We start from the raw sequence: 19,009 nt of genomic DNA, 5'->3' as shown, positions 1-19,009 counted from the left end.
TAAGCAGTACAACAAGAATTTATGATCTTTTCAGGAGTATTTAAGTGTTATATCCACTTGAGTTGCATTGGAAGACACACTGTCAGGCATCTGGTGTGTATTAAAAACTTATAAACATCATACACTTAAGTGTGTTTTATGTGTATACAGTGTATTATACTATTTATTTAATTATATTTATTATTTATTTTCTTGTCTGTCCAAATTTGGTATCAAGAAGGGTATGAACAATTGTGAAGAAGTTCCCTATTAAGCCCAAGTTTGAGTAGTGCACTCTAGTATTCAGCAAATTCCTTCAGTGGTGTCCGTCTGGTCTTTCTGATTATCGAGTAAAAAGGACTTGGTCACACGATGCTAAGCAGCTTGGCCAGCGAATTAGGTCAAAATCCCACTTTGACCATAAACTGCGCCAAATCGGCAGACCGCTGAAGAACCTTGCTCAAAACTATAGCGATTAATAATTAATTGTTTCAAATGCAAGACTATTTTGGGCATTGAACTGCTTTGCATGAAATGCAGGGAGCACTCACTTGATGGATTCTTCAAAAAATATTTTCCCGAAATCAGTCCGACCAAAAATAGTGCAATATATGCATGCATGGCCATGGTTAGTAATAGATTGACCTTTTTCAAAGAGAGGCGCCATTTCAATGATTATTGCTTATTACTTGTAATTTGAATGGTTTTCAATTTTAATTGATATCAATTCTTAAAAAAGGTAATAAATATGTACACTGTTAATACTACTAATAATTGAATAACCGTGATCCCTACTCTCCACATGCAGAATTTCATGCTGGTTTTCAGTACCTTTTGATATAAGACAGATGATGTGCATTTTGAATATCCTGTGGAACACTTTGATAATAAATTGGCTTATATATTCCAAACAAAAACATTTTACAACCCTAACATTTCGAACATTTTATGAGAAAAAATCACTTGTTCAACCACATACCAAAAGCTTAATTTTGATGTTGGAAAGGTGAAATAAAGTTGCAATATAATCGGGTAATGCCCCTTTTAAAAAATGTACTGTAAAAGTATGTGTTTCATTTGGAGAATAAAGATATTGTTTTTAGCCGCTGGAGTGCATCTATCATCTCATATAAGCCGAGTTGTTTTACGCCGAAATTTATGATGTCGCATGTTATATGATGCGATAGATGCACAACCACGGCTAAAAACAATACCTTTATTCTCATTCTTAAACACTTCAATTCAAATAAATATATTAATCATATACGAGTATATATGCCAAATTTTAATCAAATTCAATCCTACCATTTTACAAGGAATTATCTAGGGCTTAGAATCGATCAGTCCGGTTGTTGCTATGCACCTCCGATTGGTTCAAATAGCATGAGTATCGCGTCGACACGCAAGTGCTAAAGTATGTGATATCATGTCATATCACACAGGTAAGAACCAATAGATTGCAAAAACATTCTCAAGTGTTTAAGAATGCTTTTTGACTTTAATGTTCCAAGCAGCTACCACTATACTAATGTGCATATAAGTCAATATAAGGAAGTTTTATTATAAAGTTCAATAGTTCAATATTGCAAAAAAATTGCAAAAACATTAATCCAGACCAGCAATTACTTAATCCCTGTTTCCCTTGCAAGAAGTTTTCTTCTTCGCCAAATCTTATTATTTTTATGACAACAAATTTCACATTAATCTTGAAGAAATATCAACAACAATTCAAAAATGTCAGCCTTGAGATTCTTATCTATATAACGACGGGTTAGTGTCAAGAAGGCCTTATCTGCAATAGCTGCCTTACAATTTCTACATTCTACAGTGCATATCAAAATAAAGTAAACAGTTTGACAAATGCCACTGGATTACGAGGTAATTGGCCCGGTAATTGGTCAAAATGAAAGTGGTCATGTGATTTTGAATTTAATTGACTCTGCACAACTGCATTTTGTATTCGCAAAAATATCCACTGAGTCACACTCCAGTGATGTTACAGTTGTGGGAGGTCAGGATGTTGATTCAGCTATCAACTAGAGCATTTTGACCAAATACCTCATAGTGGCATTTTTCCAACTGTTTACTTTATTTTGATACACCCTGTATATTTTACCCATCTCAAAATGACACTTTGTAGCTATTGCCGATGGGGTTTTTGTGCACTAACCCCAACATATCGGCTTTTCTTTGAAATAAGTGTACTGTACTGGACCTTTTTAGTGCCCCTGGTGTTGAAAATTAGTCATATCAAGGGGTGCTCTGTTGTTTACACATGTTGCAAAAATGGACATTTTCCATGACCAAATTAATCATAACTGTAGAACAAGATTTATGTCTCTGCCATTTGCAACATCCTGAAATTATTTTCCTGTGATTTCATTTACATTGGGCTAATCAATTTAAAGATCACACTCCCCTTGTGGAAGATTTTGGAAATATCTTGCACCAGGAGGAGTATGCATTTCAAATGGAATTAGCACATTAACCATCTCTATTATTAGAAACTTGCCCTCCCTTTGTGGAAGATTCAGGTTGAATTTTCTCAGAGGGTGTATGAAATTCAAATGGAGCTGCATGTTCTTGATTTTCGATTTTTTTTAAATTACACTTTCCCTTTGGAACATATTTCTTCACATCTTCCACAGGGAGGTGGATTTTAAATGGTATAGCCCATTAAACCAATTGCATGAGGTGCCATAAAAAGACCACTTACAACAGAGATGTAAGTTTAAAAAGTTTGAGAGTGGTGTTAAGTAGGTTAAATGATATTTAAGTACCTGTAGCACTACTTAGGTTGAATACACCTAGTATATAGTAATGACATTGGTAAATAATATATATTACACCACTCTCTTTCATGTTTCTTGCACTTACCGGTAATAGGGTTGATATTTATGTTTCTACTTAAACTTTATATTTTTTGCATAATTTTTTTTCAACTATTACAAGGTGCTAACAAAGATGTAATGTATTTATCCCAGCTTGGATATTGTTTTGTACAAATGATGCGTACATCACAACTTTTGAGTCTGCTAACAAATAATGAATAATGAAATACATGTAGTCATCCTTATGGAAATGTATGAAACCAGTTGCGTACCGACCAAGAGCAGATGGAAGTTGTTCCCCAGCTCAAAATACCAGGGCAGGATTGACCAATATTTGTAATATGCATCTTCCTTTTGGCCTGTTTTAGCATTTAAATTGCAAACATTGAGGCACTTCAAGCTCATTTCTCTTGATTAAGTCATTTTGGAGTGGGTCATCAGGACAATTTTGAAATTTTGCCAGGTACCGTACAGCACAACTGGAATTAATAAATAAACTGTCATGGTCTAATTGTTCTGATGTATTTGTAGGTATGTTGGCTTGCTCCTCACCAAATAAGTAAGTTTACCATATATTTACACAAGTTTTGATGATAGCTGATGATATTTGGAGGTTATAGGACCAGAAGGCCTTATCTGCAATAGCTGCCCCATAGATATTTGGATAATTTCTGCATTCTATACTGTACACCAGCGTTCGAAATAGGGCCGGTCAGCCGGCCATTGGCCTGTAACTTTTTGGCCTGGCCGGTAACTTTTCTGACTGGCATCTAGTTGCCGCCCCGGCTGGCCGGTAACTTTTTTAGGTCAAGCCCGGCTGGCCTGTAACTTTTTGAGGCATATTTCGAACACTGCTGTACACATCATAAATATAACACCTGGCAGCTATTGCAGATGGGGCTTTCTTGTTCTAACCCCTCAATTTACAGTTTAGGCCTATATGAATTATAATTGAATCAAATTGTTACTGTTTCAATTAATGCTTTTACCATAAATTTCATTAAAACATGTAAAAACAAATAATTATGTAACTGAAGTGTCAGTAAAATACATGTTAACACAATAAAAGTGAATGATAGTGTTTTGAATGTCTTATTGTCAAGGCCTAATACTGGCTTCGACTTGTTCTTGTATTATATGGCCCTATTCAAATAGTTTTTTGTAAATTCGTTTGTTTATTATGCATTCAAATAACTTGGAAACAAAGGTTTAATTATATTTGAGACCCAGGATTTAAAATTGTGATCATGTTTTTAGGAAATGATCTAAAGCCTTTTCATATCACTGGACCTAATCAGGGAGGTGTGCTAAAGGAATTCAATGATTCAATGAAAGAAGTTGATTCTTGCAAGAAATGTTACGAGAATCATTACGAGAGTCGATTCTGTGATTCTCGTTGAATCTGAGGCCCTGATAAAGCCAACTCCTTACCTAAGCACTTGCAGTAAAGATGTCCACATGGGGAAGATTGTCCTGGCTACATATACACACTCCCCTTACCCCCCCCCATATCCCCTAAATATAATAGATGTAAGGCGGTGGGAAAACACCCTAATATACGGCCCAACCAATTTTTTTGACTGTATAAAATTAAAAACTGTCATCTTTTGGCAGAAGTGGACTGGATTGATTTTGGCTGCTTTTTTTTGGAAAAAAACTTTTTTAGGGTCATTTAGTCTCTTCTTGGTAGAGCAGTTGCCTGTTAAGCTCTAGTAAGGATACGATACACGATTTTCCGACAAGTTAATCATTTCAGAATGCGATCATGAATTTTGAAGAAAAAAAGTTTCCACAGGCTTCGATGGGACTCGAACCAATGATTCCACGCGTCATTGATTATCAGTCCTCTTCTTTACCGCTCAGCCACGGAGGCAGATGAACAGAAGAGTGTAATAATAAAAGATATATCTCATAATGCTATCTTTAGCCTTTTGTTTACATAAAAATGGTGCATTTTGTAAAGATAGATTGGCTGTTTTATGCATAAATAGCACGAACGTTTGGAAAAGGCCTCAAACAAGTAATAAAGACACTGATACGATGGTGAAATTGCATAAGTTAGGGAATATCTGCGTTGCAATGTTTTGTTTTGATTTTAGGAATTTGACCTTAAAATTTACGACGTTAAGACATTATCATTCGAAATCAACAAAAGATATTTCAGCAGTATATGGCTTCATTCTTTCCCTAGAGTGTTTGGAACATGTGTGTGAAATAGCTTCAACAATGGTTCGCTGCATAATGGTCAAAACAGCCTTTACCTAAAAAAGGGCGAGAGGTGCCATATTTACGGATTCAGGCTAAATTCAAAATTGGTATAAAACGTTTGCTTTTTGATCGATTACAATAATTCATGTTTGTCATTATATGTCTGGCGTGAATTACACTACAATTTTTATTCCTGGGGCTCTTTGATTTCTTCAAATATTTTTTCATAATGATAGAGTCAATCCCCTGGCCTTCTATAATTACGCACAAAAGATCGCCTCCCCTTAAGGGTATACTAGGTATTGTTGGTTGAAGCAGCCAAAAAAAAAATTGATTTTCATTATCTGAATCAATATATTATTGAAAAATAACACTGGTGTTTTGCAAAAGTTCATTCTACAAATCATATACTTTTGCAAACTTGCTTAATTTATTGTTGTTAATGAGTTATGTATTTTTTACAAAAGTGTTGTTGTTTCAGCCCTATTTACAACAACTCAAGAACCATAGGACCTACAAAAGTATATCTGTGATATTTGAATTCTTCTACACACTCGCTATGAATTGAGCAATACAATTTTTGCTAAAGCTGACTACCATTCGCAAGATGCTGTATGTGAACTACATTTTTTTTGTTGCTGCTTCGACCAATAATACATCGTATTCTCTTAAAAGGCTGGTTAATGCCACTAAAGGGGTGATTCTCATCTCCCATGTAAGTTCCCCGTTCAGAATGTAAGAGATTGCAGGTGGTATGTGATCTAACCCCTTCCCTGTTTATACTTCATTACAGGGGTTTCAAAATCACATCTAAGAGTTCTTGGTTTAGAGAAAGAACAGTGTCACTCGAGTCAATTAAAATAGATTTATAGACAAATCTAGACCCATACTAAATAATGGACTGGGAATTCCATGAAATTGGAATATATTGCTACATTATGTTTCAGTGTTGGTGATCTGTGGCTCAACTTACAAACTGTCAAGTTGTCAAAAAGTTACTCTTTAAAACTTTGAGAATAGAGAGATTACGTCGAAGATTAATACTGTTGGGTGGTCTAATAATAGGTATATCACTCAAAAATAAAGCACAACAGACTCCCAAGTTATTTCATGCTTGCACATAAAAGATCTTTATGATAGCTTTAAAAATAGTAATTGAAATGGACCAATGCAATGTGATTTAATGTCAATTAAAAGATTCTCTATAATCCTCAATAAAATCTGGTACAAATAATTTAAAATGGCAAAAATAGCAAATGTCAGGATTCTTTCTGAACCACCAGCTACACTTGGTTGTCACGGTCACAAGCTGAACATCCAAGAACAAACCATGCTATTTTAGCCAATCTGCAGACAAAAACGCACAAAAAAAAACATGCAAAATTACTCTCCCTAGGTGAAAACGGACACTTGCAGTTGCAATCCATACATCCCCTACTGAAGACATGTCTGTAATCTCCCACACAGGGGTGTAAATTTTAAATGGATTCACCCATCAGGTTAACTCCAATTCACATTCCCTGTGTGGAAGATTAAGGTGATATCTTCCATCGGGGTATATGGATAAATTTTCAACTGGAATGGCCCAATGATGCAATTGAAAACTGCAATAATGAGATTTGAAACACATTTAATAAAAATAGAAATTTCTTTCATTTCTTAGTCAAATGGACTACAACCAGAATAATTCAAGTGAGTGAATAATTAAGGGGTACTACACCCTGTGGTAAATTCAGTGACTATTTTTCTCAAAAATAATAACACACTGGTAACAAAAGTTATGTATATTATTGGGGCAAGGAATCCAATTACTACACTGAAATTTCAGTGACTCAAGACAAGCGGTTCAGTATATATGATAGGAAATGAGGTACATTCTAGCGGTACCTCTTTTCTTATCATAAATAACGAACCGCTTGTCTTGGGTCACTGAAATTCCAGTGTAGTAATTGATTCCTTGCCCTATAATATACATAACTTTGTTACCACTGTGTTATTAGTTTTTGAGAAAAATGAATAAATAGACACAAATTTATCGAGGGGTGTAGTACCCCCTTAAAAGAATGAAATTTTAGTAATATGAGCACCAAATTATAAAATAAATGTTATTGAAACATGTATTTGAGTCAATAGCAAAAAAAAAGCACACATTCAGTATTTAAAGCACACAGTTTATACATGTAGCACCAAGCATGAATTATAGCTATATAAAACAATTAATCTTAAATGAGACTCGACTTAAGACAAAATTGAGATCAGCAATGACAATGTTTTCAGCATTTTACAAAAACAAAATTCCCTGAGTTTTCCCTGACAAATTTTCAGAATTTCATTGAGAAATATTTCCACTTTACCAAGGTTGGACCATTTAAAATGTCCTAGCGACAGAGAAGGCTAGTAGCCGGGCTAGTAGTGGTTGTAGTACAGTTTGGAGTCATACAATATTCAAGATAATTATGTATACCAAAATAATTGTACTCTTGGGCTCGGGGGGTCACTCCCATTGTGGCCTGTACACCATCCGCGATAATGAAAACGCGTAACAAGGGTCGTTTTTCGTGGGTAGGCACGATTAGGGTGTCAAAAACATGAAAAATTGGGAAAAAGGGTAGCAAAATTGCAATTTCTAAATACGCGGAAATGAAATTTAGGGTAAGAAATTTGATGTTAGGAATGAAATCCCTGTTTAGGGTGTCGTTTTAGCCAAGGGTTAAATCCTTGTTTAGGGTGCTTTTCAACAGTTGATTATCGCGGATGGTGTACACTACACGCCACAATGGGAGTGACCCCGGGCTCTTGGGCCACTCAAATTCCCTGATTTTGGCAATTTTTCTCAAATTCCCTGAGTTTCCCTGTCTGGAAAAATAGATTCCCTGAGTGGCTGGGGACAGTGAATGATGAAGATTGGAGACTATTTTAAGCACATTTTAAGATCATAAAATAAGAATTTAAGCTATTGGAAGAGTTTAATAAATTTAGCTGCTCCTGTATGCAAATTAAATTATGTACGTGTCACACCAATCAAAGGGTTTCTACAACCGTGTACATATTTTTCACCACTCGATCTAATGCACACTTGACTTTCAAAATCTGGGTTATTTGTATATATATTCCAGTCCATATATTTGTCGTTGCTGAAACTGAACGGGTATGTGGTTTTACTACTGTTTTTAACCAATGAACTGTTTCACTATCTCACTGGGTTGGGAAGAGACAGGGATGTGCAGACACCAGTTCAAAACTCAAGACTTGACACCAAAAAGGGTAATTGGGTGAGAAGGCCCAAAAAGTGGGGTCTTCTGTGAGATGGGAAAATTTTTGAATCCAAATAGTAAAGTTGAAAACTTTTTAATACAAAATTTTTAAAAAGTCGTTAAAATTTGGGAAATTTTTTGAATAATTCGAAGAAAAATACTGAAATCTGAGTCCTGGAGAAAAAAAAATGAGTCATTTGGTGAGATATTATCAGAAATTTATTTAAAATTCTTGAGAGGGGGTCTTTTGGTGACAGTTAAACAAAAAAGGGTGCCATTGGATGAGAGGGAGTTAAAAATATGGGGGTCAATGTGGCCGCACATCCCCTTCTCCAATTTTCAGTGAGTACCCTCGGCATATAGCTTCCCCCATTCATTTCTGTCTATTCTGGGCACCTTTGATTGTGTAGCATATATCTCGTAATGCTAACATAACATCACATTATTAAAATAATTATAAGTCATATTTTTACCAATTTGACATTTTTGTAATAATCAGCCAGTCTTCATCATGAGAGACATAGTCAGACACCAGTTGTAACAATGCATACTGCACAGACTCCCCCTAGGGTAGTCAAATCAAAGGTATAATTGACCAAGTAAAATCAAATTGACAAAAATGGCTTTTGGCAGCCAGATAGCTTTTTAACTTTTTCTAAAATTAGTAAATGACTCAGTCAATTATTTTAATAAGTGCCGATAATCCAAACTTGTTCAAGAAAATCTTTTCCCGATTCACAGTCTTCTACCATGCTTCTACTTCAATCACATCCTGATGTACTTATTGAGGTTTGTTTTCTTGTAGCGATATTTCCTATACCTCATCTTGTGGGTGCGTGAATGCTGTGAACGTTTGTCAAATGAGTCAAAACTGACTCCACAAGTACATGTGAATGGCTGTAACATGGCCAACATTCTCACTTTATTGCTCCTACACCTAGTTTGACCTGCATTCAAATAATAAAACAAATAAATAAACAAAATGAATGAATAAACAAATAAATAAATAATTTAAAAGGCCCGTTCTGTGATTTGCTTTTCCGGAGGATTGTGCAAATCAAGTTTTGTCAAATTTTTCATTTCAAAAATACCTAATGACAATATTTGAATGACTTATTCTTCACTTTTTTTACACTTACGCTGGGATCACTGAATGGGCCTTTAAACAGAGAAATTTTACCATGGTGTAGATTTACCAAATTATTTGAATGCCAAAACATATGTCACCTGAAAATATTTGGATGTAACATGAATAAACATCTCCTTTTGACATGCCATGCCTCACACACACACCCACTACCATCCTGCGCCAGCGATCACCAACCTTGTCTATACTAATATCAAAATAAGGATGCCTGAAACAATGTTTAATCACCATGCGGTCCATGCCGAGGACCAAAACAGCGGATTTTTTGTGTGTATACACAATGATTACCCAGTACAAAATATGCCTATACTAACCGTGATCGGTATTTTTATAGCGGATGCAATTGTGACCTACTGCAGACTTCCACAAACCAAGTAAGGGCACCAAGCAAGGGCACACCAACGCAACCCCAACTACCCACTGTATGACAGGGAAAAAATGTTTTGCTTACTTAGGTTTCCAGCTCTTGACAACTTGGATGCTTTGGATGGCACCGGCAGCTGCTCATGAAGAAGCTTGCCATGCTGTGTTTGATGTGCAGCTGAAGATTAGAAAAAAAGTGAATTATTTGCGACTGTTCTCCAAAATTTGTATCAATTACAACATGTATGAATATGCCATCTGTATTGGAAATCAGCGCTGAACCTGTACCTACCTGTGGAAGATTTAAGAAATCGCTCATATAGAGGGAGTGTATTTTTCAAATAGAAATGGCTAGTAGGGTTAATTAGTTTGAAACCCATACTCCCCTCTCCCCTTGTATGTACTACAGGCATGGCTTTACCTCTATCTTCCACAAATCTGTATCTGTCATCATCAGCAGAAGTTCCTCATGTACATTTGTAGAGGCAACATTGCAAAATGGAGTGATTGAGTGCTGCAAATGGATGTTCCCCAACTGTCTATTCTATTAGAAACATACATACTCTGGGTGGAAGGCTTTAGCTAACTCTTCTAACGGGATAATGTGCAAATCACTTTTAAATCATAATAATTACCTTTTTGCCTGGCCAAGCCTTTGTTGCATACAGTGGTAATAACTGATTCATCGGACTCATCAGATCCATCAGAGTTGTCGGATTCATCATCAGAACCATTGGATTCATCATCAGATTCATTAGACCCTTCAGAATCATCAGATTCCTCAAAACCAGAAACATGGCAAACGAGATGGATATGCTTGCACACTAATTCTCGTTTCTCTTGATCGGGGCATGTGCAAGAATACATATGAACACACACCTTGCAAGGAATGCATTTAAGTCTACAATAGTCATACGGGCATGATGTATAAACTCTTTCAACGTCATAAACAACATCATCAATACTTGCAGAGGGTACTTTCCAGACACCAGTTGAAACAGCCACTACAGATTCTGTGTCCATGTCCATGCCGCGATCATGCCGTATCTGGATGTCCGAGGTATCATCAGATTTGTAAAACCTACCAGAGTAACCCCAGAAATCATGAGATTCGTCAGATTCAGACTCATCAGATTCAGACTCGTCTGATTCAGACTCGTCCCAGTTATCAAGAAATGGGTTCACAAAACCAGTAGTACGACGAACCAGATGAATATGCTTGCACACTAATTGTCGATCCTCTTGATCGGGACAGGTGCAAGAATACATATGAACACATACGTCGCAAGGAATGCATTTAAATTGACAATAGTCCATCGGACACAATGTGTAAACTCTTTTGACATCATAAACAGCATCGGTACTGGCAGAGGATACTTCCCAGGCATTGGTAGAAATAGTCTCTACAGCTTCTGTCTCCAGGTCCATGCCACGATCATGCCTTACCCGGATCTTATCCCTGATGCGGCGGTCCATATTCCCTTTCTCTATCTTGAGGGAACCTACAGCAGCAATAAAAAAAAGGAACACAATAATAATAACTATATATGCCTTATGCTGCATTTTCTAAATTTGAAGAAATTTGAATATATTGCATTGGAGGTAAGAATTAAAAATAGACAAAATAATAAAACAAAACACATTTCAACATCACATATGAGCATGTAGAAGTGTAAAATATTTTTGCTATCACTTTATTAAGTAGTTTTTGGAAACAATAGTTCACAATTCATGTTGGTGTTCCTGCATCCTTTTCTAGAACATGCAGGCCATTGCACTGCTCCTTCTTTGCACATAATTGTAGGCATTGTTAAAGTAATCAGCAAATGATCAAAGCAGCTATTTATTCCTGCTGCCGTTGTGAGAAAGGTGTTTAAGGGCGCGTTCTCACTATGCCTGTTTGATACCAGGACGTGGACTCGATCCTACATCGAGTCCACTTCCAAAGCATAGTGAGAACGCGAAATAAGTGGTTTCGATCCTACATCCAGGATGTAGCATCGAGACCACCTCATTGAGGTAGTCTCGCACCTAGGACGTGGTATCAAACGGCCTAGTGGGAGCGCGTTTACAAGTGGACTCGATCCACTTATACCGGAAAGGTTGTATGCACAACCTTGATGGCCGTCGTTGTACTATAGGCCTATACAATATACATGTCTACATTATATAATTTTCCATGATAAAATTTAAACATGTATTTTCAACTTAAAAACAAATTTATACATGCTTTATTTCATGTAATTTAAAATATTTATTTTTTATGCGGACAAGTCGAGGCAAAGTGGATATACACGGACGTTTGTTCGTTCGAGATGCTTGCCGTAGTTTGATGAGCAGCATCAGCATGCTTCTCGTGCAGTGTGAAAACAACGGCATGGCGGCAAGATACAGATTTTATCCAGTTTCAGAATTAAACAAAACGACATTGGGCTTTACAGTATAATACAAAAGGATATATAGGTGTAATATTCGAAATAACAACCCGATGTATTTCTCTCATTTTACACGTATAGGCCTATATAAAATAACAGTTTTTAGAGCTGTTTATTTCAGATCTTTCCAAATACATGCATATATCACAAAATAACATATCCATATATTGAAGGAATATATCAGGGGGCCTGAAAATAAAACATGATCTTTCCAAATTGATAGTCTATAGTAAAGTGTGATTTGTGCTGTGAGTTCGGCTCAAAACATGCATTGGAACAGAATTCGTGACGTCATGGTCATGCATTGAAGCGCTTGATATTATAACATCCGGGTAAGTGGAGTCGATCCTACATCAGCATTTGGTGTTAGTGAGAACGCGAAATCAATGTGGACTTGTACCTAGGTACGAGACCCCATGTCTGTAGTGAGAACACGACCTAAGCATGACTGCTGAAATATGTCTACACTACACTGGCTCAGTAGCATAGCCAGGATTTTAGTGTGAGGGGACAATTAAAGCCAAATTTGTCAATTTTTTGTCCCATTTTTAGTCATTTTAAGATGGCAAAATAAGATGTGCTTCATGCAGCTTTTTAAATTTTTAGATTCTGATGCTTATTACTCAACTTATATCCAAATTCTTTCACTCTGTAATTTTTTCTGGGACACCCTGTATGTGTAATAGACATGCTCAGTAGCACATTATTTTGTGGTCCCTACTTGAAATTGAACTGTTAATATAATTATTCAGATGCAGAACTCTTGCCCCGGGCCCCCAGCAAAAAACCAAAATTATGAAAATATCCACTTTTTGTGGTGGTAATTTTGCACAAAATTTGTTGATTTTTCACCCTACCCCAAATTCACCCCCATGCCCCCTCCTGAAAAATAAATTATTAGGCCCTATATTGCTTATTGGCAAAACTTGACATGTTTATCCCCTTGCCTCTTTTACGCTTATCTTTAGTTGAGTCAATAAAACTGAGTGACAGGGAAGTGCAGCCACATTGACGGGCATTTTCAACTCCCTCTCACCCAATGACCCTGTTTTTTTTTTTGTTTTTTTTAAAAGCAATGATATTAGTGTAAGAATGATACACCAAAATAAAATGGCTTCAATTGGACCTTCATTTTGCAAAATTTGTGCAACTTCGGAGGGGAGACACAGACACCCGCCGGGATATGTCATGCAGACTTTCGGACGCTGATTTTTCTCTATATATACCTAACCGTACCTACTTTTTGCTGTTTTTTCTACCCATCAGTATACCAATTTTAAAAAATCACCAAAATTTGTTCCAGGTGCTCTTAACGCGGCTGTGTACTCTAGACATTGTTTCTTTCGCGAAATTAAGTTTGTTTATATGTTTTTTATAAATACAAGGAATGAAAATCCAGATTTATAAACTCCAACTGCAATATTTTAAGGATTTTATTTCACTATTCCACTCGTGTTTGAAATTTAAAAGGAAAGAAAATCTTTGTTGTACCAGCAGGGTACATCGCACGCAAGAACAACGCATCGCGTTGCGTGTCGCGCAATTTGGTAACGCACAGATACGCTTACGCACACGCTGACGCTTATCTGCATGCGTGGCGCATCTTATGGAAACACCACGGAAGCACTGATTTCACAAAACCTAGCGGTCAAATGGCTCCGTTTTAGCTGATAAAATGTGATTTTTTTCAAGTTCTTTCCCCGATTTAAACATCAAGATATGAATAGATTTCACCCAAACTTCTCAAGGGGCTGTGGATTTACCCGATGTTCACGTAATGTAAGGTAGAAAAACAAGAACTGCCGCATTCTCCTATAAGCTTCGATCAAAGTGCAAAATGTGACCACTTTAAACTTCAACGGCCTTTATTTCAATGTTCATTTTCTCGGTAAAATGACGATTTAGGTACACGATAAATACAGCATCTATAGGTAAGCAAATATGCTCATCATAAAAAGCATGATTGACTTAAGAAACGGTTTTCTCATTTTTTTATATTTTGGTGGGGAGGCATCATTTTATGCAAATAGGCGGTTGTGAATTTTAAAAAGTTCATTTTGATGCCTTATATGGTCAATATCTCCAAAAATAAGGCCAATATCAAAAAACTAAAAAAAACTACAACTACTGCAGTGAAAATTCAGCAACTCAAGGCAAGTAGTTATTGATTTATTGATCAAATTTTAGTTTTCCCTCATTTTTAACTGTAACTCCACAACTGTTGTCTGTGTTGAAATAAAATTTCCAGTGCAGTAGTTGTAGTCCGTGCCCCTATATACATATCTTACTTGTCACCAATGCGCTATAATTTTTGAGAAAAATGCAAAAATAGGTACAAAATTGGGCAGGGGTGTAGTACCCCCTTAAGGGGTCTTTTGCCAAAATGCATTGGTCTTCACTGAAAACCCATGCATCGATATACCAAAATCGCTGAAAAGGTACCCAAAACCGTGGCCCCAGGAGAGACCCAGGGTCACCCCAGCAGGGGCGTAGCAAGAGTCTCGGGGGCCCATGGACAAGGAACATCTCCTTTATCAGCCATATCTTTAACCCATATAATAATAACTATTAAATAATGCTAATAAGTTGTCGTCAAAAATGGTCTAAAAATGCCCACTGTTTCAAAGTTAAAACATCATTTTATTTGTTTATCTCATAAATCATCTAGATTTTCGAATGTTGTGCATAATTGCATACCAAAAATCATATTCTTAGATACTTGCAAAAGGCTATAGTTGACTCCAAATTACCAGTAGCGGTGGCAGCATTAAATGTAGGTGCATGGTCAGGAGACGAGCATATTTTGTTCCGGTTTTACTTGAACTTATTTTTTGTGCACGCGAAGCGCACAAAAATTTTTAGTTTCAGACTCTTTTGTCCCCAAACTGGTGTGTTTTGCTATTTGATTGGGCCAGCTTTGCACGCAAAATTTTACACTTTGGGACCAACACACGATGTTTTAAGGGTAGACGAGGTGTTGTTGGTCGAAGCAACCATAAAAATCGATTTTCAGTCTCTAGATCAATAAATTATTGGCAAATAACACATTGATGTTTTGCAAAAGTTCATTCTACAAACTATATAATTTGAAAACTTGCTTAATTTATTGTTGTTAATGAGTTATGTACATTTTACAAAAGTGTTGTTGTTTCAGCCCTCTTTACAACATAACTCAAGAACCACAGGACCTACAAAATTATTTATGTGATATTTGAATTCTTCTACATGCTCGCAAGGAAATGAGCAATGTAATTTTTGCCAAAGCTCATTACCATTCGCAAGATGTTGTGAACTACCAACTATTCATTTTGTAAAAGTTTCTCACTTCTCAGGGGGCACATCCCCCCTCCCCGAGCGGCCAGTTCAGACAGTTTATTACTTGGGCCCCCCCCCCCTCAGACTGCTCTAGATATCCGCCACTGGGTATCCTGTGGACAGCAGTGGCTGGCTGTGAGAAGTGGGTGGCAAAACCAGAAAGACCCCCTTTTAATGGATTTCGCAGCTCCGAAAGACTCCCTATATTTGACCAAAACAGAGCTCCGAAAGACCCTCAGTGATTTTGATAATTTTAGCTCGAAAAGACCCAAAATTGCTCATTCCCAGTGCTGTACGGTGCGACCATTTTAGGCGCATTGGCGACTAGATTTTTTCTGATGCGACTAAACCTTCAATCCATGGCGCCAATAGCGACCAACTGTTGAAGCTTTTAATCGCCAGCAAATGCAAAACATGGATGATAATAGGATAGGAAAAGTTTTGATTGTTTTTAAGCACTCAAGAAGTCAAGATGGCGTCAAAATACAAATAAAAACTTTGAATTTGATGGAGCTTTTGGGAAACAAGAAGGATGACGATGAAACTATTAAATCTAGGAATCCAACACTAACCAACAGCAGTTGATACTTTTAATGAACCTAGTAGAACCCGGAACTGGAAATGGAAGTAAGCCTAAAAAAACTTAAAATTGTTTTTTTACTTGGGAGCAAAATGTGGGCGCCTAAATTGATAAAGTTAGGAGCCATTGGCTCCTCAATCAGTTTTTGCACCGTACAGCACTGCTCATTCCTAAATATTTCTGGGGTTTTTTCAGGCGATTTTCAACCAAAAAGCTAAGAAAGACCCTTAATTTTGACTGTTCACAGCTCCAAAAGTCCCCATTGTACTTGTTCACAGCACCATATGGAAACCTTTTTAGTGAAAACGACCCTATCAAAATTGGCCTGAACGCACAGCTCACGCATATTGAACACAGATCGATACTGTCAACGAAATTGGAGGATCGGTAGAATTTTTTTAATTTTGACATACGACTTGTTTATTGCTATTTTAACCACTTTATATTGTGTTTTATTGCAAACAAAAACACACCTTTTATTCTGTATTTTTTTACTTATTTTGCAATATTGTGGTCACAGAATAATACAAAAATTAAAATTTTAACTACAATTTGGCCACAAATACTAGCCTTTCAACAAGGCTTTGCCTGGAGCACCGTAGTGAGAGCGCCATCTATCTTATTCTACTTGAGGCAAGTAGCACTCAGCACTCTACACTCAGCACTAGCGATCGATGTCACTAGTAAACTTTTTCAATGGCACTTTTTTTCCTACGGAACTATTATGCTAATGACGTACAGAAATCGATATGGTAATTTCTTATCGATATCGGCTGCTATATTGGAACTTGTTGTGTTCAATAAAATAGGGCGGTAGGCCTACTACTTTTGGCTTTCCATGACGACATTGTTTGATTGACATTCAATGCTTGTACAGAGTAAATGGTATATGCACAAAGACCTCGCGCCTGTGGCGCTCGTTCGCCCCCCTAGGATCGCGAGGTCGCTGTCGCGGCTTCAGCGCTCCGCTCGCCCCCCCCCCCCAGGATCGCGAGGTCTTTGACAAAGACTAAGAGCCTGTCGGGCTTGATGACATTAGGGACTGTTCACAAACACTTGTAAGGGGGGCCTGATGCAAAAAGGGGGGCCCTGAAAATTTTGACCCTCCTAAGGGGGGCCCTGAAAAAAATGACCACAAATTTTCCTGGAAAAATTGAGTTTTTATGCTTGGGGTTGACCCATAATTTTCATGTCAAAAGGGGGGCCCTAAAATTTTCGAGGTCTGTGAAGGGCCTGGTAAAGGGGGGCCCAGAAAAATGTTTGCGATACAATTTTTTTTTTGCATCAGGCCCCCTCCTTACAAGTGTTTGTGAACGGTCCCTTAGCACTACAGGCCTAATGACATAAAGCTTCCCGACAGGCAGGAGCTCCCATCAGCATGACTCAGGCGCTGTAAGCTTTATCCGGGATGATCTGCAATCTGCATCAGTGCAATGATGGTGGTTCCACCAAAACCCGATGCCAAAACGTCCTACCACCATGTCCATGATCACCAGTATACTTACCTAATTAAAGCAATCATGCGATGCATAGAATAGATCAGGGATAGATTGACTCAGTTCATTCGTAATAGGCCTATCAGATATTTAGCTTGTTCATGTCAATGTGTTGATAAACGACAAAACTTTCACAACCACTTTCTGCAAGTGTGACTTTCTGCAGTGCATCAGAGAAAATAAAGGTAGAGAAGCGACACTCCGTACAATTAACGTGCAGACGGCCTATACCGATGTGAGGACAGAAAATGTGACTCTCCTGCTAGTCTCGGGCGCGGGCCAGACTGTATGCGGTATGAACAAAAACATAATTAACTGGTTGTGTAGGAGACTAGCAGGAGAGTCACATTTTTCTGTCCTCTGCTGTCCTCCGGAGTGTCGCGGTCCTGAGTGCATAAATAAATGCGTTGCCTACAAAATTTCAGCCTGACATGCGGCTCAAAAATCATCAAAAAGGCTCCCAATATTTCTCTTTATTAAGTATTATTGGTTTCTATGGGACATGAAACTGACACGAGCTCCAATGTCACAGAGTCGTCACATTTATTTGAACCATTGGTTTCTATGAAACAGGAATATGGGAAATTGTCAAAAGTCGCGAGAAAAAAATCTTCAAAAGTCGCCCAATTGGGCTACTAATCGCGGGTTTGAAAAGTACCTGTCATGCTCACGGTCAAAACGTTTTTATGGGGTTTCAAGTTTCATAGTAGGGCTGCTAAGTTGCAGCATTGTGCACTTTGTGATAAAAGCAGTAACAGTAAAGTTTACACACACCTAAGTACACTACAAGCCCGGACTACGGGTAGGTATGAAAGTCAAAATCAAATTGGTCATCAAACCATATCATTTTATATATCAAATTAAAGCCCTTGAGTAAAGAAAGCCAAAACTAAAAACCATTTTAGTTAGGCCCTACATCTTGTCAATTGACTTTCATCCAAAACATTCAACCAACATTTGATGCCCAATTGCAAAACAAAACGGCATAGTCTCATGATAGAGCAGCTTGTCTATGGAACTGAGCACTATTAAAATCCCTCTAAAATTTCATGTGCGATTAGCTCATCACAAAAATAAATTACATATTTTGGTCAACATAAAGTATAGGCAACATATTTATGCAGGTTTCCTTGAAAAATCTTTTCTTTTAATTTTTTATGTAAAATTTGTATTGTATTTTGGACCAATTTGGCTGACTAAGGTTTGCCTATCATACCTATACAAGGCGAACTTATTTTTGAGACGTAGAGGCATTTTGGTTTAACTGACCCCTGATATTGGTATTTAAAATGGCCTACCAAATTATCCGCTGATCGCATAGTTTGACTTGTGGTGTCTGTCGTTGGGCCAAAACCTTATTTTTTGTTGTTGTTTTGTGTTAGTGTGTTTCGTATACTAACA

At 37.3% G+C, this 19,009-nt stretch overlaps 1 protein-coding gene across 1 annotated transcript; it reads right to left on the bottom strand.

Moving 5' to 3' along the window:
• Nucleotides 1-10,373: 10,373 nt before the first annotated feature.
• LOC140154651 (uncharacterized) lies at nt 10,374-17,705 on the bottom strand. Its single transcript, XM_072177218.1, has 2 exons — nt 17,618-17,705; nt 10,374-11,284 (listed from the first exon to the last, which is right to left on the bottom strand). The coding sequence occupies exon 2, from the start codon at nt 11,256-11,258 to the stop codon at nt 10,374-10,376; it is 885 nt and encodes a 294-aa protein (XP_072033319.1). The 5' UTR covers nt 11,259-11,284; nt 17,618-17,705.
• Nucleotides 17,706-19,009: the final 1,304 nt, after the last annotated feature.

The sequence above is a fragment of the Amphiura filiformis genome, chromosome 6 (genome assembly GCF_039555335.1).
Source record: "Amphiura filiformis chromosome 6, Afil_fr2py, whole genome shotgun sequence".
Classification (NCBI taxonomy): Eukaryota; Metazoa; Echinodermata; class Ophiuroidea; order Amphilepidida; family Amphiuridae; genus Amphiura; species Amphiura filiformis.
Note: the sequence above shows the minus strand (reverse complement) of the source record. Positions and strands in the feature narration are given on the sequence as shown.